Here is a 19,230-nt window from a genome sequence, read left to right as displayed (position 1 = left end):
TTCTATTGCTCTCCATCCCACCTGCACCCACTTTCCTGAAGGCAGAGGCTGAGAGGGCAGGAGAAGCAATGGGAACAGATGGGCAAGAGGGTGAGGACAGGGCTCATGAGATCTGACGGGAGTTCTTCTGACAGGGCCCTTTCTCTCACCCTGAAGTCTTCTGGTGTCTCAGTCTCCTCGCAGCTCTTTTACATCAACCTAAGTCCCTTTAAGCCCCAGCCCAGGTGTCCCAGACCCTGCCCCGCTTGGGGTGCTCTGGACCCCGAGCTCCAGTGAATCCCTGAGACCCTCCTCCTGCCCTCAGGATTGGCCTGTGCTGTGTTCTGTGCCTCTGCTCCTGCTGGGGTCCTAGTCCTGCGGTGACCCTGGTCAGGGAGATGGCAGAGGGAACGCGGGCCCAGGATTTGAGGTCAGGCCGACTTGGGCTCCACCCTGCTTGTCCCTTGTGAAATACCAGATATAACACACATGGCCAGAAACTGACACCTACAAGCGCCGAATTGTGGACATTACTACAGTTAGTCCAGACTGTACAGAATTCTATTTACGTTATTACCAAGTACAGCACAAGAAGTGAAGCTTTGCCAGTTTTTCAGCTGTTTTGCTGCAGCCTCCTCCTTTTAGCGTCCTACTTCACAGGCCAGTGCTTTTCAAACAATCTGGGTGAGGATGGGTTTTATCAGTAATATTATTCCAATCTCTTTGTATACCAATACGTTTGTAAAATTTAATAAAAATTATTAGAGAAATCACATGAAAAAACAGACATCCACAATGTAAGCTCCAATTATTATTATTAAATAATAAAATTATGTAAATAATTTTATTTAAATTATTTAAATATAAATGAAATTATTCCAATAATAAACAAATTATTTGAATTAATAATAATAATAATGAGCGAGAAAACTAAGACCCAGCAAAGCTAAGTCTTCTGACTCTGAAACTAACTCCGTGTCCCGAGGGATCTTAGCCTAATCCTCTTAATGTAAAGTTAAAAACAAAAACAAAAGCTCCCAGAGGCCCAGAGAAGGAAAGCACCAGCCCAAAATCACACAGCAGTAACTCGGTGGTCAAGTGGTGACTGGAACCAACGTCTATCTTCCTGTCTAGAGCTGTTTCGCCACCGCAGACACGCTGTCTGAATAGGCCAGGGCGCTGGATGCCCAACGACTGAGTCATGTGGGATCTTAGGGAGGTATAATATTTTTGACAGGGGGTGGCGTTTGGCCTCCCCGGCATCCCCCGGCAATGCCTGCCCTCCTGTCCTGTTCTCTCCCTGTCCTCGTGGAGACTGCGGGGGCGGCGCTGGCTGGTTCCGATTAATCAACTGGCTCTCTTGCTGTTCCAAAAATAAATATGGCAGAGAAGGGGACACCAACTGAATGAGCAGCCATTCTCCCCCTCCCAAGCCCAGCCCCTCCCTCCAGCTGAACACCAAGCCAGTGCGTGCAGCCCCTACCCCGCCACCTTCCCTGGAAAAGCTACCTCCCCTCCCACTTCTGGACATGAATTAAGAAGTGAAGTCACTGCGTGCTTCGGATACACTGGTATGCCTGCCTAGAGTTGCCTGAGCGGGGTCTTATAAATAAATACAGCTCCCCAAACTAGCACGCTATGACCAAAGCTGTCTCCACGCTTAATCCAAGTTAGGGGAACAGCTGCTGCCTCCAAACGCAGCCCATCCCTCTGAGGGCACATTTTCTGATTCACAGAAAACAGAGCAGTTGCTCCATGCGTAGTACCAAGAGGCAATTATTGGAAATAATTCAAATGTCAGCACCAACGGCTGCGGCAGTAAAACGATCATTAAAAGACACAACCGGGAGAGATCCTTGGGGGTAGGGTTATTATTGCCGTAAGCAGAAAATGAGGGGAACAGGGGCTCCACCCCTCTTATCAGCAGAGGCTGAGGTGCACGCATGCGCACGTACACACGAGGCGGGCTGGAGAATTATGCTTATGAGACCTGGGATGTCAACAGATTCTCTGAGATAGATTTTCATAAGAACGTCAGAGTAATTGAGCAAATAATTACCATCACTGAGCACCTACCACAGGCCAGGTATTAAGTATTGCCCAAGAAGTAGTGTGCCTAGCACAAAGCGTGCTGAATAAATGCTTGTTTGGATGGATAATGGATGAATGGATGGATGATGGATGGATAGATGGATGGATAATGGATGGATGGATGGATGGATGGATGGATGGATGGATGGATGGATGGAGAGATGGATGGATGGATGGATGGATGGATGGATGGATGGATGGATGGAAAATTATTTCTATTCCTCATACAAGGTCATAAGAAGTAGCAAACCCATTTTAAAGATGAGGAAATGCAGCTCAAAGAGGTTACCTGCCACAGTCACTCAGGTCAGCAGCTGCATTGGTGTGCAAACCTGCCTTTGGGACTCTAGCTTCCTGTTGAAGAAAGTACTCTGTAATAACCACCGACAGCTAATAGTTCTTAACCAGGTGTCTGTGCCAGCAGTGTTCTGAGTGTTTACACGTCTTATTAACCCTCTGACAAACTTTATAAGTCTAGGAAAATGAGGCACAGAAAATCTAAGTCATTTGCTGAAGGTCACAGAGCCAATAAGTAGCAGAATTGGACTCAAACCATAGCAGTGTGACTTCAGTCTGGGCTCTTTTCCACTCTGTCGCCTCTTAGGGGCCAGACACAAATAATCAAATGTGTTGAATGAAGGAATATGCTAGGATAAATGAACAAAGCAGGCTGGGCTGCAAAGGGGCTGGGGAAATTGCTGACTGCTGGGAGCAGGGTGGGTGACTGGGAAGGAGAGGCCAGGGGCTCTGCCCGGGGGCAGGTGTCTGGCTGACAAGGACCAGGCCTCAGAGGGGGCAGGCAACCTCCCTGACAGCCAGCATCTACCTCTGGGTCTGACCCTGCCTGGGGCAGTGGGAAAAGCTTAGACTAGAATCAGGATGCTTAGATTCAATCTGGGCCCGGCCTCCCTCCTCTGGGCCTGACTGCCCACCTGGAAGGTGAGGAGGCAGGGCTGGGTGATCTATGGGTGGGAGGGCACTCTCCTAAGGAACAGCCACAAGAAAGGCAGGAGAGGCCACAGGTGCTCAGTGGGAGAGGGAAGGAAGGAGGGAGTGCCTCCTGGGATAGGGGTAGGGAGGCATGTCTGCCCAAATGCCTCCTTCTGCTGGCAAAGCCCCTGGGGCTGCAGCGTGCTCCAGAAGCCAGCCTGGGTGCTACGAGGCATCCGGCATAGGCCAGGGCATGGGCCACGATGGAGGAGGGGCAGGCTGCAGAGATCAGAACACGGCAGTCAGCCGGCTCCAGGCCCCAGGAGCTTGAACCTCGATAATTATGGCAGGTGTGCCCAGGTCAAGGTTGGAATGGTCTACTGGGCCTATATTCCCCAGCTTCTTGGGTTTGAAAGCTCCCCCAGGAAGCAGCAACTCTGGATTTTTGCTCCGTATAAACCAGATGTAGAAGATGCCAGCCCTTTCCATCCACTCTTCAAAGCCATAAGACGTTGCCCAAGCAACTTGGGCTTTCACTTCCAAATATCCATCACACAACTCTTCCATCTCTGCCTCCAGATCCCAAGGTCCCCCAAATGCCCAGCCAGCCACCACCTCCTAGAAGCCCTCCAGGAAGAAATGCCATCCTTTCAAGGAGATGAGGGCCATATTCATATTCTTGTCCTTCCATCCAGGGGGCTTTATGAGAGTTAAGTGACTGCCACTGAACCCCCAGCAGAGAAAGCCAGAGACTGAGATTTACAAGAGGGTCCTCGAAGGCTCCATTGACTCGAGTCAGCTTTTCCACATCACCTGCAGTCTGAAATCTCACCCTGTGAACTTTGTTCCCCGTTAACTTATTACCCTAGGAAGGGCCTCATCCTCAGCTGTCCCCAGGGGTATCCAGGAATCCGAGGTATGGCGCAGGAGCCCAGGATCTATTCATGTGAGAAAAACAGGACTCAACATTGTACATTCAATATGGTTATGTCCACTCCCTCCCCCAAAAAGTTACACTGGAAAGAAAAGCACCAAAGCAATAACACTTTTAGTACGAGAGACATACAAATTGGAGATGCTTTCATTTTCTTTTTGCTATTCCCTTAGCTTTCTGCAATATGGCTATGATATTTTATAATGAAAAGTAACTTTAATAATAACATTGTGCATGGATTAGAGAACCCCCACCCCTCAACAAAAGTGGGGAAGGGGCCCGCCCTGGGAAACTATAAGTTTGAGCTCTGGCCCCACTAGCTCCCACGGGGGGTCCCTCTCCCGTTAATCTGATTAGTCTGTGCATTCATTCAATCAATTTTTTAAAATGCCCCAAGAAGAACCAGCCCTGAGTGGCTCAGTTGGTTAAGAGCTCATTCAAGAATGTGAGCTCTGAGCAACAGGGTCTCTGGTTCGATGCCCCACCCGAGCTGAGCGGCCCCTGAGCTGCCAACAGGTGGCAGGATGGCTCAGCTAAAAACTAAATAAATAAATAAATTTAAAAATTAAAAAAAATGCCCCAAGAACACTGCAGATGGTCACTACCCCCGCTTTACAGACAAGACAGCTAAGGCTGAGGGGTGCTAAATGACATCACATATGAGAAAGGAGCTAGGACAGTGCTTACTACATAACAGGGACTCAGGAAAGGTTAGTGAAGTGACTTGGCTGAAAGTAATCTTTTTTTTTTTAAATCCATTGATGGGTTTCCTACTTCCTAAACGGGGCCTCAGTCCCCATTGCAGTAGGATGTGTGAATCGCATGTTCCTTCCAGCTGCAAAGGAGGAGTGTTGTGGGCAGTGAGGGAAGGAAACCTGAGGTCCCTGCAGGATTCGGTCAAGGGAACCGATTCCGCCTCCTCCACATGGGGCGTCAGGCCAGCCCAGCCACACTCAGACACCAGGCTCCTCTACCAGCCAGGATGGCGTGGCCCTCACTTGGCCACATGCCAGACCCTAAAATAGCTCTCAGAGCTGTGCACCTCTCTCTAACTCATTGCCACCACCCCAAACCAGGCAGCCACCATGTTCCGCCTGGACTGATGGCTCCCAGCGTATTCCTACTTATATCCTCACCACCGTCCCAGCCACAGCTGCCAGAGCAAGCCGCTCCTGCACAAATCAGAGGCTGCCCGTCGCACGATGCCATCCTGCCTGCCTCCCCAGCCCACTCCAGCCTTTTGGAAGCACCTGCATCTCCCTGAGAGCGCACACTGTCCTACTAGCTCCTAGCAGTTACTGTTCCTTCTGCCCCAAACACCCTTTTTCAGCCTCCCTCACCTGGCTACCTTCGGGTGTCAGCTTAACTGGGCGACTCTTCCTCTCAGGAATCTTCCCTATCCCCAGGCTGAGTTCAGTGTCCCCCCATCCTTCCCTTACCGAACACTTTTATCACCCATAAGCTCTGGAATGGCAGGAACCTTTGCCTACCCACCATCCTATCAGCAGGCACCCCGTTAATCTTTTCCAACTCCCTAGGATCATAAAATAGAATTTGAGAGCTGTGGCTATAGGCCTGACTCTGGCTTACAGTTGGCCTGAAGCGAGTCCCTCAGCTCCTCAAGCCTGCTTACATACCCACCTGCAAGGTGAGGGGTCGAGCCCGCCCCTGGTCTGCAGAGTTAGTACCCAGGGGTGGGCCCAGCTGTTGGGGCTGGGAGCCCTGCAGGGGGTCCTGGTGCTCCCATGTAAAGGCGGAGGAGCAGGTGGGTGCTGTGGTTGAGGATGCCCATCCCGCCCCTGCAGGTGGACTTTGAGGACGTGATCGCGGAGCCTGTGGGCACCTACAGCTTCGACGGCGTGTGGAAGGTGAGCTACACCTCCTTCACCGTCTCCAAGTACTGGTGCTACCGCCTGCTGTCCACACTGCTGGGCGTCCCGCTGGCCCTGATCTGGGGCTTCCTGTTCGCCTGCATCTCCTTCTGCCACATCTGGACCGTGGTGCCCTGCATCAAGTTCTACCTGATCGAGATCCAGTGCATCAGCCACATCTACTCGCTCTGCATCCGCACCTTCTGCAACCCGCTCTTCGCTGCCCTGGGCCAGATGTGCAGCAACATCAAGGTGATGCTGCGGAAGGAAGTGTAAAGCCGGGTGGGGCCAAGGGGTGGCCGGGCAGGGGGGAGTCAGGCCAGGCTGGCCCCACGGCGCTGCTCCATGGGGGCTGCTGGCAAGCTCTTTCTCTGTGGGGACTGCTACTTCCCCCCATGATGGAAGCACAGAGTTTAGAGAAGCCAGGAAGACAGCCCCACCCCAGAAACACAGTGGCCCTTCACTCCGCTCCTGCCCCACCATGGTGCCCCCGTGACCATGACCGTGCAAGAGGGAAGATCATTTGCTAAGAGGCAGCTACCGCAAGTCTTTGCATTCACATGTACTGTAACAGCACAAACCAGCACTCAGTTCCCACCCGGGGTTGACCTGTCCGCACGCACCACCCCGGAAAGCCACCGGTGACTGTCAGCATGGGGAGGGTGGCTCCAATAAAGGGTTTCAGCTGCATTTGGAGAATGCTATGTTTTGTGTGTCCATAAGGTGCATGTGTGTCCTGATCAGCTCCAAAAACATATTTTGCTGCCCTGAGAAGCGGACAGTGGGGCAAGTTGGTGGGCCCTTCTCTTGGCCATATTCAAGACTCGGAACAGTTTGCTTTCTCTTGGGCTTCTTCTTGTCAGCTGCATACCGGCTCCCCCGTGTTCCTTAGGACATTATTTCCCAGATTTCTGTTGCCCCCGGGGCCAGCTAGCGGTCACCAACAGAAGAATATGGCCCTTAGGCTACAAGGGGTGGGGGACCCTCCCTGGTACTACAGAGGGGAGGGCCTGGGCTCAAACATCTCAGAACCTTCCCTGTGGTTCTCCAGACACCAAGGCCCCCACATTGCCACTCGGCACGTGGACACGTTCAGCCCTAAGAGGTGTGATGAGGGCCTTATGTGCGTGCGTAGACTCATGATGAAAATAAGAAGCAACAGAAAGGGCATGTCCCACCTCCTCCCCACCCCTGGGGGAAAAGAAACACCCAGCAATCTTACGTTCTTTAGGGATAACTGTGTTACCCAGAACTTAGTCCTCAAAAACAGGAGGGGTGGCTTTTGTGGTTAAATTTGTTAGGAAAATGTTATATATTCTCTTAAAAGATTTTCAATAGACATTATACACTAAAGACTCAGAGAAGTCCTACTAGACTTTTCTTTCATGCAACACCCATTTAAGTCTCATAAAATTAAGGTTCCATGGTGCTTTTCAGGTTTTCAGAGGCATCACCTCTTTGGTGCCTGGCAGAGCCCCTTAAGGGCTCAAGGGGGAAGTGTGGTGAACGGGCCACAAGTGGACCGGACTAGGAGACAGCACAGCAGCCTCGTTCTAGTCCTGCTGCCCCCCCTTGTTGTCTTCTCTGGCCTCAGTTTTATCATCTACAAAATGATCTCTAAAGTCCATTTCAGCTCTAAAATTGTACCAAATTTTTTTTTTTTTTTTAGTATCTTATGAAATTTTCAAACTCAGAGGCAAGTTGAAAGGGTGTGTTGTGAACACCTATAGCCCCATGATCTAGGCTCCACAATGAACATTTTGTTGCTCCAGCTTTGGCACATCTTTATATAACAAGCTCATCTTGCTTTTTTGTTGTTGTTGTTGTTAGCTAAGCCCTCCTGCCATTTGTTGGCAGCTCAGCAGCAGCTCAGCTCGGGCCAGGACTCAAACCACTGTTGCTCAGAGCTCGCACTCTTGAATGAGCTCTTAACCAACTGAGCCACTCAGCCAGCCCTATATGCATTTTTAAATAACCTGCCGGTATCAGTATATTTGGCTCCTCAATACGTCATCATTCATCCCTTAGTGTTTTTGAGATGAGGAAGTTACAGCCCAGAGAGGTCAACAGACTTGCCCAAAGGCGCACAGCGAGCCAGCATCAGCGCTTTGTTTCCAGCCCACTGCTGTCGGTTCTACCCTGGGGCTCTTCACATTCTCAAGTGGATTCAGCAAGCCCAGGCTCCTCCTGATGAAAAGGACTAAAGCCAGCATTACTGACACCCTCCTCCAAGGGCCCACCCTTCCAAGCACCTTTTGAAACCATTAGGCCATGAGTTGCAGACTTGGAATCTTGGGCTATGCACAAATTTTTCACCATCTTGGCATTTGCTAAAACCCAATTTGATCATGACTCCAATTTTCAAGCTCACTGGGCACGGAGTATGGCAGGTGCTCCATTACCTATGAAGTTCACAGAACTGGAGAAAGGACACACATTCAGATGCATATATATTTGAGGAGTTCTGTTTCTTCCAGGAATTCCCTTGGGAAATAGGACACAGAAGGGCACACTGGGGGCGTGATGCCAATGGGTCAGAGGAGGGAGGTGGCGTTCTGCTCCCTCTCGTAGGCTACATCCGGGCCATCAGGGACTCTTGTTTAAAATGCAGGTTTGGGGCCCCAGCTCCAGAGTGTGGTTCAGCAGCAGCACCCAGGAATGACCACAAACCCATTTGATTCCACAGGTGACCCCTATATCCCACTTGAGGAAACACATGTTAGGGTCCCTTGAAGATGACAATCTAGAATCCCGTTATCTCCAGAATTAGACTGTGGCACACAGTGGATGTGGCCACATCATACAAGAGGTTTGTTCCTGGGACTTAGAGCATCTTCTGACAGAATTCAGACAAATGAGAGGACCTGTGACTGAGGACAACCGGACCAGGCATCTCCACCCCACCCTACCCCCTGACACAGCCCGGATGCACCTCTGTCATAATCAAACAGGTAAGTCTGCAGCCCCACAAAGGAATTCAAGTCTGCAAGCACCAGATATGGTCACCATTCTTGGGAGGGAGAAAGAGGGCAAAGCAATGTATGAAAAAAATGTTTATTAAGTATACCATTTATAAAGCAGCTAATGAAGCAGACATCTCATTATTGGCCACGCCATTCACCAGTTGGCACAGTGCATGAGGGTACCACGAAATGGCACCATGGTAGAACGAAATCAAGGAATTTACATTTTGCATTAAGTAGTGTTTCACTGCAATTAAATACAAAAATGGTAAGCACTTTGAAACCAGGATCTTCATAAAAGACAACCACCTACAGTGTCAATCCACAGACCCATCCCAAAAGGAGACCAAACTGTGTGACAGATATTTTTTAGGGCCTAAAGAAACAAGGCTGTCTTCAAGTATTCCCATTTCACTGTGACCATCAGAACAATAAAACATTCACAAAGAAAATCTGCATGCTCCAATTTATTGGCACCTCCAGCCACATGTTAGGTTTGTAAACAGAAGGAAGGAGAAGGCTGAGCTCGAGGTAGTATTCTGGACCCCGCACTCATTTCTCCAGGCTTTCCTTGGGGAAAGACATTGAAAATATTCTTCAGGATGAGCTTGGAGGGGAAGGGTGCATGGCCAGGGGTGCTGAAATCAAATGGCACTGATTTGCTATAGGACACAGACTGCTGCACCATAATGGGACCCAAGGTACCTACCATCCAAAGCTCTCACAGGAGAATGAGGAAAAGTGTCCCAGATGGTTCTGGCATCCAGTGTTCTCAGGAAGGCTGTGCCCCTGGTCAGAAAAATCTACTCTAAGTGGCTATCTCCTTGGTCCCCAGTGGCTTCTGTTGGTGGCTAGGAAGGCAACTTCCCTGAGAGTGGTGAGCCGAGAAGCTCCAATGCCAACAGACCCCACCATTGCTGCATCTGTACCCAGAGTGCCCCACTTGTGCCAGATGTGGACATTGAGACCCCAAACCAGCATCCTGTTATCTTCCCAAAGAGCAAGGACTGGCTGGTGTTGATGCTCTAAGCGCATGTCACAACAACACTGTGCAATGCATCTGGGTCCAAAGATCATGCTGTTTTCAATTCCCAGTTAGTACTTCAGATCTTGAACTTAAATGCTGAGACTTTGAACATTGGAGTTTAGTACATACCTCTCTTCTCCCTGAACATCTAGACCCTGCTAGCTCATTCTACTGTGTACACGCATGTGTGTGTGTGCATGTGTGCGTGTGTGTACTGCAGGGTGGAGGGAGAAGACAAACGTGTATAGGGACAGAGTGGATCTGTGGCTTTAGGGAAGTACTCTTGCTGTATCACAGCGAGTCCAAAAATGTGTGTGAAAACAAACAAAAAAAATTTTACTGTGCTCGAGAATGCCACTGAGCTGGCCAGTCTCAGTCGGGAAACCTCTGATCTATAATGTCCTGTATTTAACAACTTAAAGGTATTTCTTGGACACAGTCATGTCCTACCTCAAGGCTTAGAGGACCTGTGAGAACATGTTTACCAGGAAAGTAGAGCCTCTGAGACCCTTGGTGAATTGCTCTTCTAAACAAAACACTTGTGCCTCTACTAGAGCAGTGTGGGCACATTGTCACTGCTGGTCGTTTTGGCCAAACTGGAAACATCACCTCTTGTAGATAGACTAAGAACACCATGGGTTTCCTCTGAAATGGTGAGTCACATAGAGAAACACAAGTGCTGAGCAGTAAGAGATTACAAGGAATTCATCCTTCAAGCTGGCTGTCCCTGAATTCAGCTGGTAAACTTTAAAAAAAATTTTTTTTTGAAGTATTCAATTCAGTGGTATTTAGCATTTTCTCAAAATCATGTGCCATCATCACGAATTCCAGAAAATTTTCATCACCCCAAAATGAAGCCCCATCCATATCTGTTAGCAGTCACTCCCCATTCACCCCAGCCTCCAGCCCCTGGCCACCACTATTCCAAGATTTGTCTCTATAGAGTTGCCTATTCTGGACAGTTCATATAAATGGAATCATATACTGCAGTATGTGGCTTTTTGCAATGGCTTCTTTCAGTTGGCATAATATTTTCAAGGTTCATCCATGTTGTAGCATGAATCAGCACTTCACTTCTTCTTATACTGGATAACGTGCCATTTTATCTATCCATTCATCAGTTGATAGACATTTCAGTTATTTCCATTTTTTATGCTATGAACATAGATGTACAAGTTTTTGTGTATATGTACGCTTTCATTTCTCTTGAGTAAATACCTAAAAATGACATTGCTGGTGTTTTAACATTTTGAGGAATGACTACGCTATTTTCCAAAGTGGCTGCACATTTTACATTCTCACAAGCAATGTATGAGCATTTCAATTTCTCCACATCCTTGCTAAGACTTTTTTATTATAGCTATGTTAGTGGGTGTGAAGTGGGATCTCACTGTGGTTTTGATTAGCATTTCCCTAATGAATAGTAATATTGAGCATCTTTTCATGAGCTGATTGGCCATTTGTATATCTTCTTTGGGGAAGCTAAGAAAATATGTCTGTCTATTCATATGCTTATTCAAATATTTTTCCCATTTTCAAAATTGCCTGGTTTGTCTTTTCATTAAGTTGTAAGAGTTCTTTATATAATCTGGATACCAGTATATGATTTTAAAATATTTTCTTTTATTCTGTGAGTTGTCTTTTCACTTTCTTTATAGTGTCCTTGGAAGCCCAAAAGTTTTGTTTCCCATTTTTATGAGGTCCAGTTTATCTATTTTTCCTTTGCTTATATCTAAGTGTCATATCTAAGAAGCAACTGCCTAATCCAAAATCACAAAGATTTATACCTATGTTTTCTTCTAAGAGTTTTATAGTTTCAGCTCTTAAATTTAGATCTTTGGTGCATTTTTAGTTAATTTTTGCATAGAGCGTGAGGTAGGCGTCCAACTTTATTCATTTGCATGTAGGTAGCCAGTTGTCCCAGCACCATTTGTTGAAAAGACTATCTTTCCTACTGAATTTTCGTCACACTTGTCAAACATCAATTGGCCATAAATGTAAGTGTTTATATCTGTACTGTCTATTCTGTTCCACTGGTCTATATGTCTACCCTTATACCAGAACCACTCTCTTCTGACTACTGTAGCTTTGTAGTAAATTTTGAAAGCAGGAAGTGTGAATCCACCAACTTTGTTTTTCAAGGTTTATTTGGCTACTCTGGGTCCCTTGCATTTCCATATGAATTTTAGCATAAGCTTATCGATTTGTGCAAAGAAGCTAGCTAGGATTACATTGAATCTGTAGATCAGTTTGGATAGTATTATCATCCTAACAATCTTCAAGTTTCTGACCCAAGAACACAGGATGTCTCTCCATTTATTTAAGTCTTCCATTTCTTTCAATGATATTTTGTAGTTTTCAGGGTTATAAGTCTTGTGCTTCTTTTGTTAATTTTATTCCTATTTTTTCTTTCTGATACTATTATAAATGAAATTATTTAATTTCGTTTTCCTATTGTTCATTGCTAGTATAAAGGAATACAACTGATTTTTGGATATTGACCTTTTACTCTGCAACTTCGCTGAACTCATTTTTTAGTTACAATGGGTGTGTGTGTGCATGTGTGTGTGCATGAACGCCTTAGAATTTTCTATATACAAAATCATGTCATCTACAGGATTTTACTTCTTGCTTTCCAGTCTAGATGCCTTTTATTTCTTTTTATTTCCTAATCACTTCTTAAATATTTGCTTCTTAAACATTTTTAACCCATTTTTAAGTTTTAATCGTCACCTGTGCCAAATGGTTTCATAAAGGAATCCGTGCTCCTAGAGCCACCCTCTGACAAGCTGGTGCCCAGGGACAGTCCACTCAGAGGCAAACACACTGTGAGGTCAGGAGGACATGAGTGCCACTTGCCATCTGTGGTCCCACTCCCACTCCTTACTCCAAGGACACTAGGCTTCCACACTCAATTGCTCACCAACCCTACACTTACTACTTTTCACAAGATCCCAGAATAAAGGAGAACAAAAGATGCTGGAGTGAAATCACGGGTTCAGGAAACATGAGCAACCCATCCAACAGCCAGGGGCAGCAGTGTCAGGGTAGCAGACGTGCCTGTGGGAGTCCAGGGGAGATCCAGGGGCTGTCTGGTGGTTGTCGCCCTATCATCTTCCCCCATGGAGACCACTTCCCCACCCTGTGTCAGAATCCCCTACTCAAGCTGCCCCAAGGTGTGGAAGGATACAAACTGAAAGGTACCTTATACACGTATGCACATGGCCACCAAGGGGCAGCCTGTCCATGTCACACGACCAAGCGGAGGGAGGCAGTCCAGCCCCAGGGAAGTCACACCGAGGATGGCTGTGAGCAACTCTTCTGGCTGGAGCTGTGCTGGCTCAGAACAAAGGTGGACGAGTTGCTCTTTTTGCTGACGCTGGTCTCTCCGGGCCGGGGGCCCTTCAGGTAGCTGGAGGAGCAGCAGAGGAGGCGCTGCACAAGCTCGTGGAAGAGGTGGCCCGTAAAGAGCATGTAGATCCAGGGGTTGCAGCAGCTGTTGAGACTGGCCAGGAGCATGGCGATGATAAAAGCCGAGGCTGCAGGGAGAGAGGCGAACAGGGCGTCATGACTGGAGCGTTAACCATCACTTGCTTGCTGAGAGCAGCCTTTTCCAGGTACCAGGTGCTGGGCCATATAACGGAGGACCAAAGAGACAAAGTCTGCCTGCCTTCCACATCCTTGCTGTGGAAGGTTGTGCACTCAGCCTGTGTCTCCCCAGCCTCCACCCCAAGCCTTCCCATGCTCAGCCAGCCATGGAACGCTCCTATCCTTTCTCGCATCAAACACATCCCCACTGTGTGCTTCTATCAGCCAGAGCTGTCTGCCTCACGGCCACCTGTTCATTCATCACTCACTCAGCAAGTGTGAAGTGCCTACTGCTCAAAGGGCACCGAGTCCAAAAGCTGCCTGACCTCATCTGTATTCGAGCCTCACCAGGGGCACAGGACTTTAACTCCCCCAAAAGTGCTGTTTCTCAATCTCCACATGGGGATAACAAGAGTATGCAAACCTTGCGGGAATGCTGCAAGGATGGAAGAGTGCCTGGTACTCGGTAAGCGCCCAATAGATGGGGGCTGCCACCATAACCAAGGGCTAGGCATCGGGGACACAAAAATAAGGTGAGTGGCACCATGACGCAGCCACGACGTGGTTCAGGTGGCCACACCAAGGAGGGGTGCAACTCTGAGAGCGAATCACGGCTGGTCCCACGGAAATCAGCATTTGAGCTGACACCTGAAGGATGCTCATGAATTTTCCAGGCGGAGAAGGGAGGAAGGGTGCCTCCGGCAAAAGGAATGGCACAGGCAGAGGCATGGTGGCGAGACAGTGGATGCTGTCTTCACAGCTGAGAACAAAGGAAGCATTCCTATGAAGACACCCCTGAGAGCACTGCTTCCGCATGACAACAGACTTATACAGAAGAAAAAAAAGTGAGACTAAAATTATGTGAGGCACTGTGTACAAGCCGTTATACTGAAAATTTATTGAGCTTCAGGAAGAATTAATGATCAGAAATCAACTTCAAGACATTGCTTGTCATAAATTTAAGCCGCAAGGGGGAAGAAAATTCCTAACCCCAAATACTTTTAAGTAGAAGGGGGAAACAAAATCTGGGTTTCTTTCAATGGATTTAAATTTGACACTCTGCAGACATCTCCCACCAACAAAGGAGGGCAGGCAACACCTCCAGAAACCCGAGGAAAACAATGCACCCAAGAGTTCTGTTCACAACCACATCCTCATGAGTGAAGGCAACTGCAAGAAGGCTCGAAAAATCTTTTAGTCTTCTGTCTTTTCTACACAAAGTTATCCAAAAATAGCTCCAGAATTCAAAAGCTAAATCCAGAAAAGGATTTTTCATTGGGATGTTGGAGTTGCAAGATCTAGATGCACCGTCAATGCAGAGCACAGAGATGCAGAGTATAAAGTCTCTGAGCACCAAAGGAAAAAGGACTGTTTGTGAGATGCATTCAGTGGTTCTCAAAGTGGGGTTCCCAGATCACCTAGGAACCTGTTAGAAATGCAGGTCCTCAGGCCCCCACCTGAGAACCACTGAATCAGACTCCTGGGGGGCAAGGTTCAGCAACGTGTTGTAAACAGCCCTCCACAGGCTTCTGATGCACAGGCAAGTTTAAAAACCACTGGCCTAATTAATTGGTGCACCTGGAACTGAAGCAAGCTACAACAGACCAAAAACATCAAAAATCTTTCAAAAGAGAAAGCTTAGAAAGCCAAAGAGGGAGATCTAATCCTTAGGCTAAAATAATTTTTAAAAACAAGAGAAGAGTGAGGGAGATTAAAAAGCCAATAATATTGAATTCCTCACTTTCTATATAAGAGAATGAAAAATATATATATTTGCTTTGATCTCAATGGGTGAGAAGATGAATTTAAGTTTAGAAATTCTGGTGAAATATTACCAACGCTAAAAATAGAATGTGTTCAACATCATAATTAAACATATACAATGAAAGAGGCAAGTCAACACATCAAAGTCAAAATTTTAAAAGGCATCAAAAAGGAAACTATCAGACACAAGGGAAGAATATAGGTATATATGACTATGAAATGAGATAGAAGGAAGTCTCAGGAATGAAGTTCACGCTTAGACAGAAATGCACTGTTTTACCTGGCTGTGCAGTCATACGGTGTAATCTCAGCTGTTCATCTAAGCTACTTGCCTCACTTTACATTTGGATCTTTTCAATTTTATACACACACANCACATCTTTATATAACAAGCTCATCTTGCTTTTTTGTTGTTGTTGTTGTTAGCTAAGCCCTCCTGCCATTTGTTGGCAGCTCAGCAGCAGCTCAGCTCGGGCCAGGACTCAAACCACTGTTGCTCAGAGCTCGCACTCTTGAATGAGCTCTTAACCAACTGAGCCACTCAGCCAGCCCTATATGCATTTTTAAATAACCTGCCGGTATCAGTATATTTGGCTCCTCAATACGTCATCATTCATCCCTTAGTGTTTTTGAGATGAGGAAGTTACAGCCCAGAGAGGTCAACAGACTTGCCCAAAGGCGCACAGCGAGCCAGCATCAGCGCTTTGTTTCCAGCCCACTGCTGTCGGTTCTACCCTGGGGCTCTTCACATTCTCAAGTGGATTCAGCAAGCCCAGGCTCCTCCTGATGAAAAGGACTAAAGCCAGCATTACTGACACCCTCCTCCAAGGGCCCACCCTTCCAAGCACCTTTTGAAACCATTAGGCCATGAGTTGCAGACTTGGAATCTTGGGCTATGCACAAATTTTTCACCATCTTGGCATTTGCTAAAACCCAATTTGATCATGACTCCAATTTTCAAGCTCACTGGGCACGGAGTATGGCAGCTGCTCCATTACCTATGAAGTTCACAGAACTGGAGAAAGGACACACATTCAGATGCATATATATTTGAGGAGTTCTGTTTCTTCCAGGAATTCCCTTGGGAAATAGGACACAGAAGGGCACCCTGGGGGCGTGATGCCAATGGGTCAGAGGAGGGAGGTGGCGTTCTGCTCCCTCTCGTAGGCTACATCCGGGCCATCAGGGACTCTTGTTTAAAATGCAGGTTTGGGGCCCCAGCTCCAGAGTGTGGTTCAGCAGCAGCACCCAGGAATGACCACAAACCCATTTGATTCCACAGGTGACCCCTATATCCCACTTGAGGAAACACATGTTAGGGTCCCTTGAAGATGACAATCTAGAATCCTGTTATCTCCAGAATTAGACTGTGGCACACAGTGGATGTGGCCACATCATACAAGAGGTTTGTTCCTGGGACTTAGAGCATCTTCTGACAGAATTCAGACAAATGAGAGGACCTGTGACTGAGGACAACCGGACCAGGCATCTCCACCCCACCCTACCCCCTGACACAGCCCGGATGCACCTCTGTCATAATCAAACAGGTAAGTCTGCAGCCCCACAAAGGAATTCAAGTCTGCAAGCACCAGATATGGTCACCATTCTTGGGAGGGAGAAAGAGGGCAAAGCAATGTATGAAAAAAATGTTTATTAAGTATACCATTTATAAAGCAGCTAATGAAGCAGACATCTCATTATTGGCCACGCCATTCACCAGTTGGCACAGTGCATGAGGGTACCACGAAATGGCACCATGGTAGAACGAAATCAAGGAATTTACATTTTGCATTAAGTAGTGTTTCACTGCAATTAAATACAAAAATGGTAAGCACTTTGAAACCAGGATCTTCATAAAAGACAACCACCTACAGTGTCAATCCACAGACCCATCCCAAAAGGAGACCAAACTGTGTGACAGATATTTTTTAGGGCCTAAAGAAACAAGGCTGTCTTCAAGTATTCCCATTTCACTGTGACCATCAGAACAATAAAACATTCACAAAGAAAATCTGCATGCTCCAATTTATTGGCACCTCCAGCCACATGTTAGGTTTGTAAACAGAAGGAAGGAGAAGGCTGAGCTCGAGGTAGTATTCTGGACCCCGCACTCATCTCTCCAGGCTTTCCTTGGGGAAAGACATTGAAAATATTCTTCAGGATGAGCTTGGAGGGGAAGGGTGCATGGCCAGGGGTGCTGAAATCAAATGGCACTGATTTGCTATAGGACACAGACTGCTGCACCATAATGGGACCCAAGGTACCTACCATCCAAAGCTCTCACAGGAGAATGAGGAAAAGTGTCCCAGATGGTTCTGGCATCCAGTGTTCTCAGGAAGGCTGTGCCCCTGGTCAGAAAAATCTACTCTAAGTGGCTATCTCCTTGGTCCCCAGTGGCTTCTGTTGGTGGCTAGGAAGGCAACTTCCCTGAGAGTGGTGAGCCGAGAAGCTCCAATGCCAACAGACCCCACCATTGCTGCATCTGTACCCAGAGTGCCCCACTTGTGCCAGATGTGGACATTGAGACCCCAAACCAGCATCCTGCTATCTTCCCAAAGAGCAAGGACTGGCTGGTGTTGATGCTCTAAGCGCATGTCACAACAACACTGTGCAATGCATCTGGGTCCAAAGATCATGCTGTTTTCAATTCCCAGTTAGTACTTCAGATCTTGAACTTAAATGCTGAGACTTTGAACATTGGAGTTTAGTACATACCTCTCTTCTCCCTGAACATCTAGACCCTGCTAGCTCATTCTACTGTGTACACGCATGTGTGTGTGTGCATGTGTGCGTGTGTGTACTGCAGGGTGGAGGGAGAAGACAAACGTGTATAGGGACAGAGTGGATCTGTGGCTTTAGGGAAGTACTCTTGCTGTATCACAGCGAGTCCAAAAATGTGTGTGAAAACAAACAAAAAAAATTTTACTGTGCTCGAGAATGCCACTGAGCTGGCCAGTCTCAGTCGGGAAACCTCTGATCTATAATGTCCTGTATTTAACAACTTAAAGGTATTTCTTGGACACAGTCATGTCCTACCTCAAGGCTTAGAGGACCTGTGAGAACATGTTTACCAGGAAAGTAGAGCCTCTGAGACCCTTGGTGAATTGCTCTTCTAAACAAAACACTTGTGCCTCTACTAGAGCAGTGTGGGCACATTGTCACTGCTGGTCGTTTTGGCCAAACTGGAAACATCACCTCTTGTAGATAGACTAAGAACACCATGGGTTTCCTCTGAAATGGTGAGTCACATAGAGAAACACAAGTGCTGAGCAGTAAGAGATTACAAGGAATTCATCCTTCAAGCTGGCTGTCCCTGAATTCAGCTGGTAAACTTTAAAAAAAATTTTTTTTTGAAGTATTCAATTCAGTGGTATTTAGCATTTTCTCAAAATCATGTGCCATCATCACGAATTCCAGAAAATTTTCATCACCCCAAAATGAAGCCCCATCCATATCTGTTAGCAGTCACTCCCCATTCACCCCAGCCTCCAGCCCCTGGCCACCACTATTCCAAGATTTGTCTCTATAGAGTTGCCTATTCTGGACAGTTCATATAAATGGAATCATATACTGCAGTATGTGGCTTTTTGCAATGGCTTCTTTCAGTTGGCATAATATTTTCAAGGTTCATCCATGTTGTAGCATGAATCAGCACTTCACTTCTTCTTATACTGGATAACGTGCCATTTTATCTATCCATTCATCAGTTGATAGACATTTCAGTTATTTCCATTTTTTATGCTATGAACATAGATGTACAAGTTTTTGTGTATATGTACGCTTTCATTTCTCTTGAGTAAATACCTAAAAATGACATTGCTGGTGTTTTAACATTTTGAGGAACGACTACGCTATTTTCCAAAGTGGCTGCACATTTTACATTCTCACAAGCAATGTATGAGCATTTCAATTTCTCCACATCCTTGCTAAGACTTTTTTATTATAGCTATGTTAGTGGGTGTGAAGTGGGATCTCACTGTGGTTTTGATTAGCATTTCCCTAATGAATAGTAATATTGAGCATCTTTTCATGAGCTGATTGGCCATTTGTATATCTTCTTTGGGGAAGCTAAGAAAATATGTC

At 46.9% G+C, this 19,230-nt stretch overlaps 1 protein-coding gene across 1 annotated transcript in view; it reads left to right on the top strand.

The window, feature by feature from the left end:
* The window catches only part of CAV3 (caveolin 3), a 12,450-nt gene extending 5,955 nt beyond the window's left edge, over positions 1-6,495 (top strand). The window contains exon 2 of the mRNA XM_019651033.1: positions 5,740-6,495. Within this exon, the coding sequence (XP_019506578.1) occupies positions 5,740-6,081 (342 nt within the window). The 3' untranslated portion in view covers positions 6,082-6,495. The remainder of the gene's footprint in view (positions 1-5,739) is intronic.
* Positions 6,496-19,230: the final 12,735 nt, after the last annotated feature.

The sequence above is a fragment of the Hipposideros armiger genome, unplaced genomic scaffold (genome assembly GCF_001890085.2).
Source record: "Hipposideros armiger isolate ML-2016 unplaced genomic scaffold, ASM189008v1 scaffold_152, whole genome shotgun sequence".
In the NCBI taxonomy this organism is placed as follows: Eukaryota; Metazoa; Chordata; class Mammalia; order Chiroptera; family Hipposideridae; genus Hipposideros; species Hipposideros armiger.
This window is presented reverse-complemented; position numbering and strand designations above follow the sequence as displayed.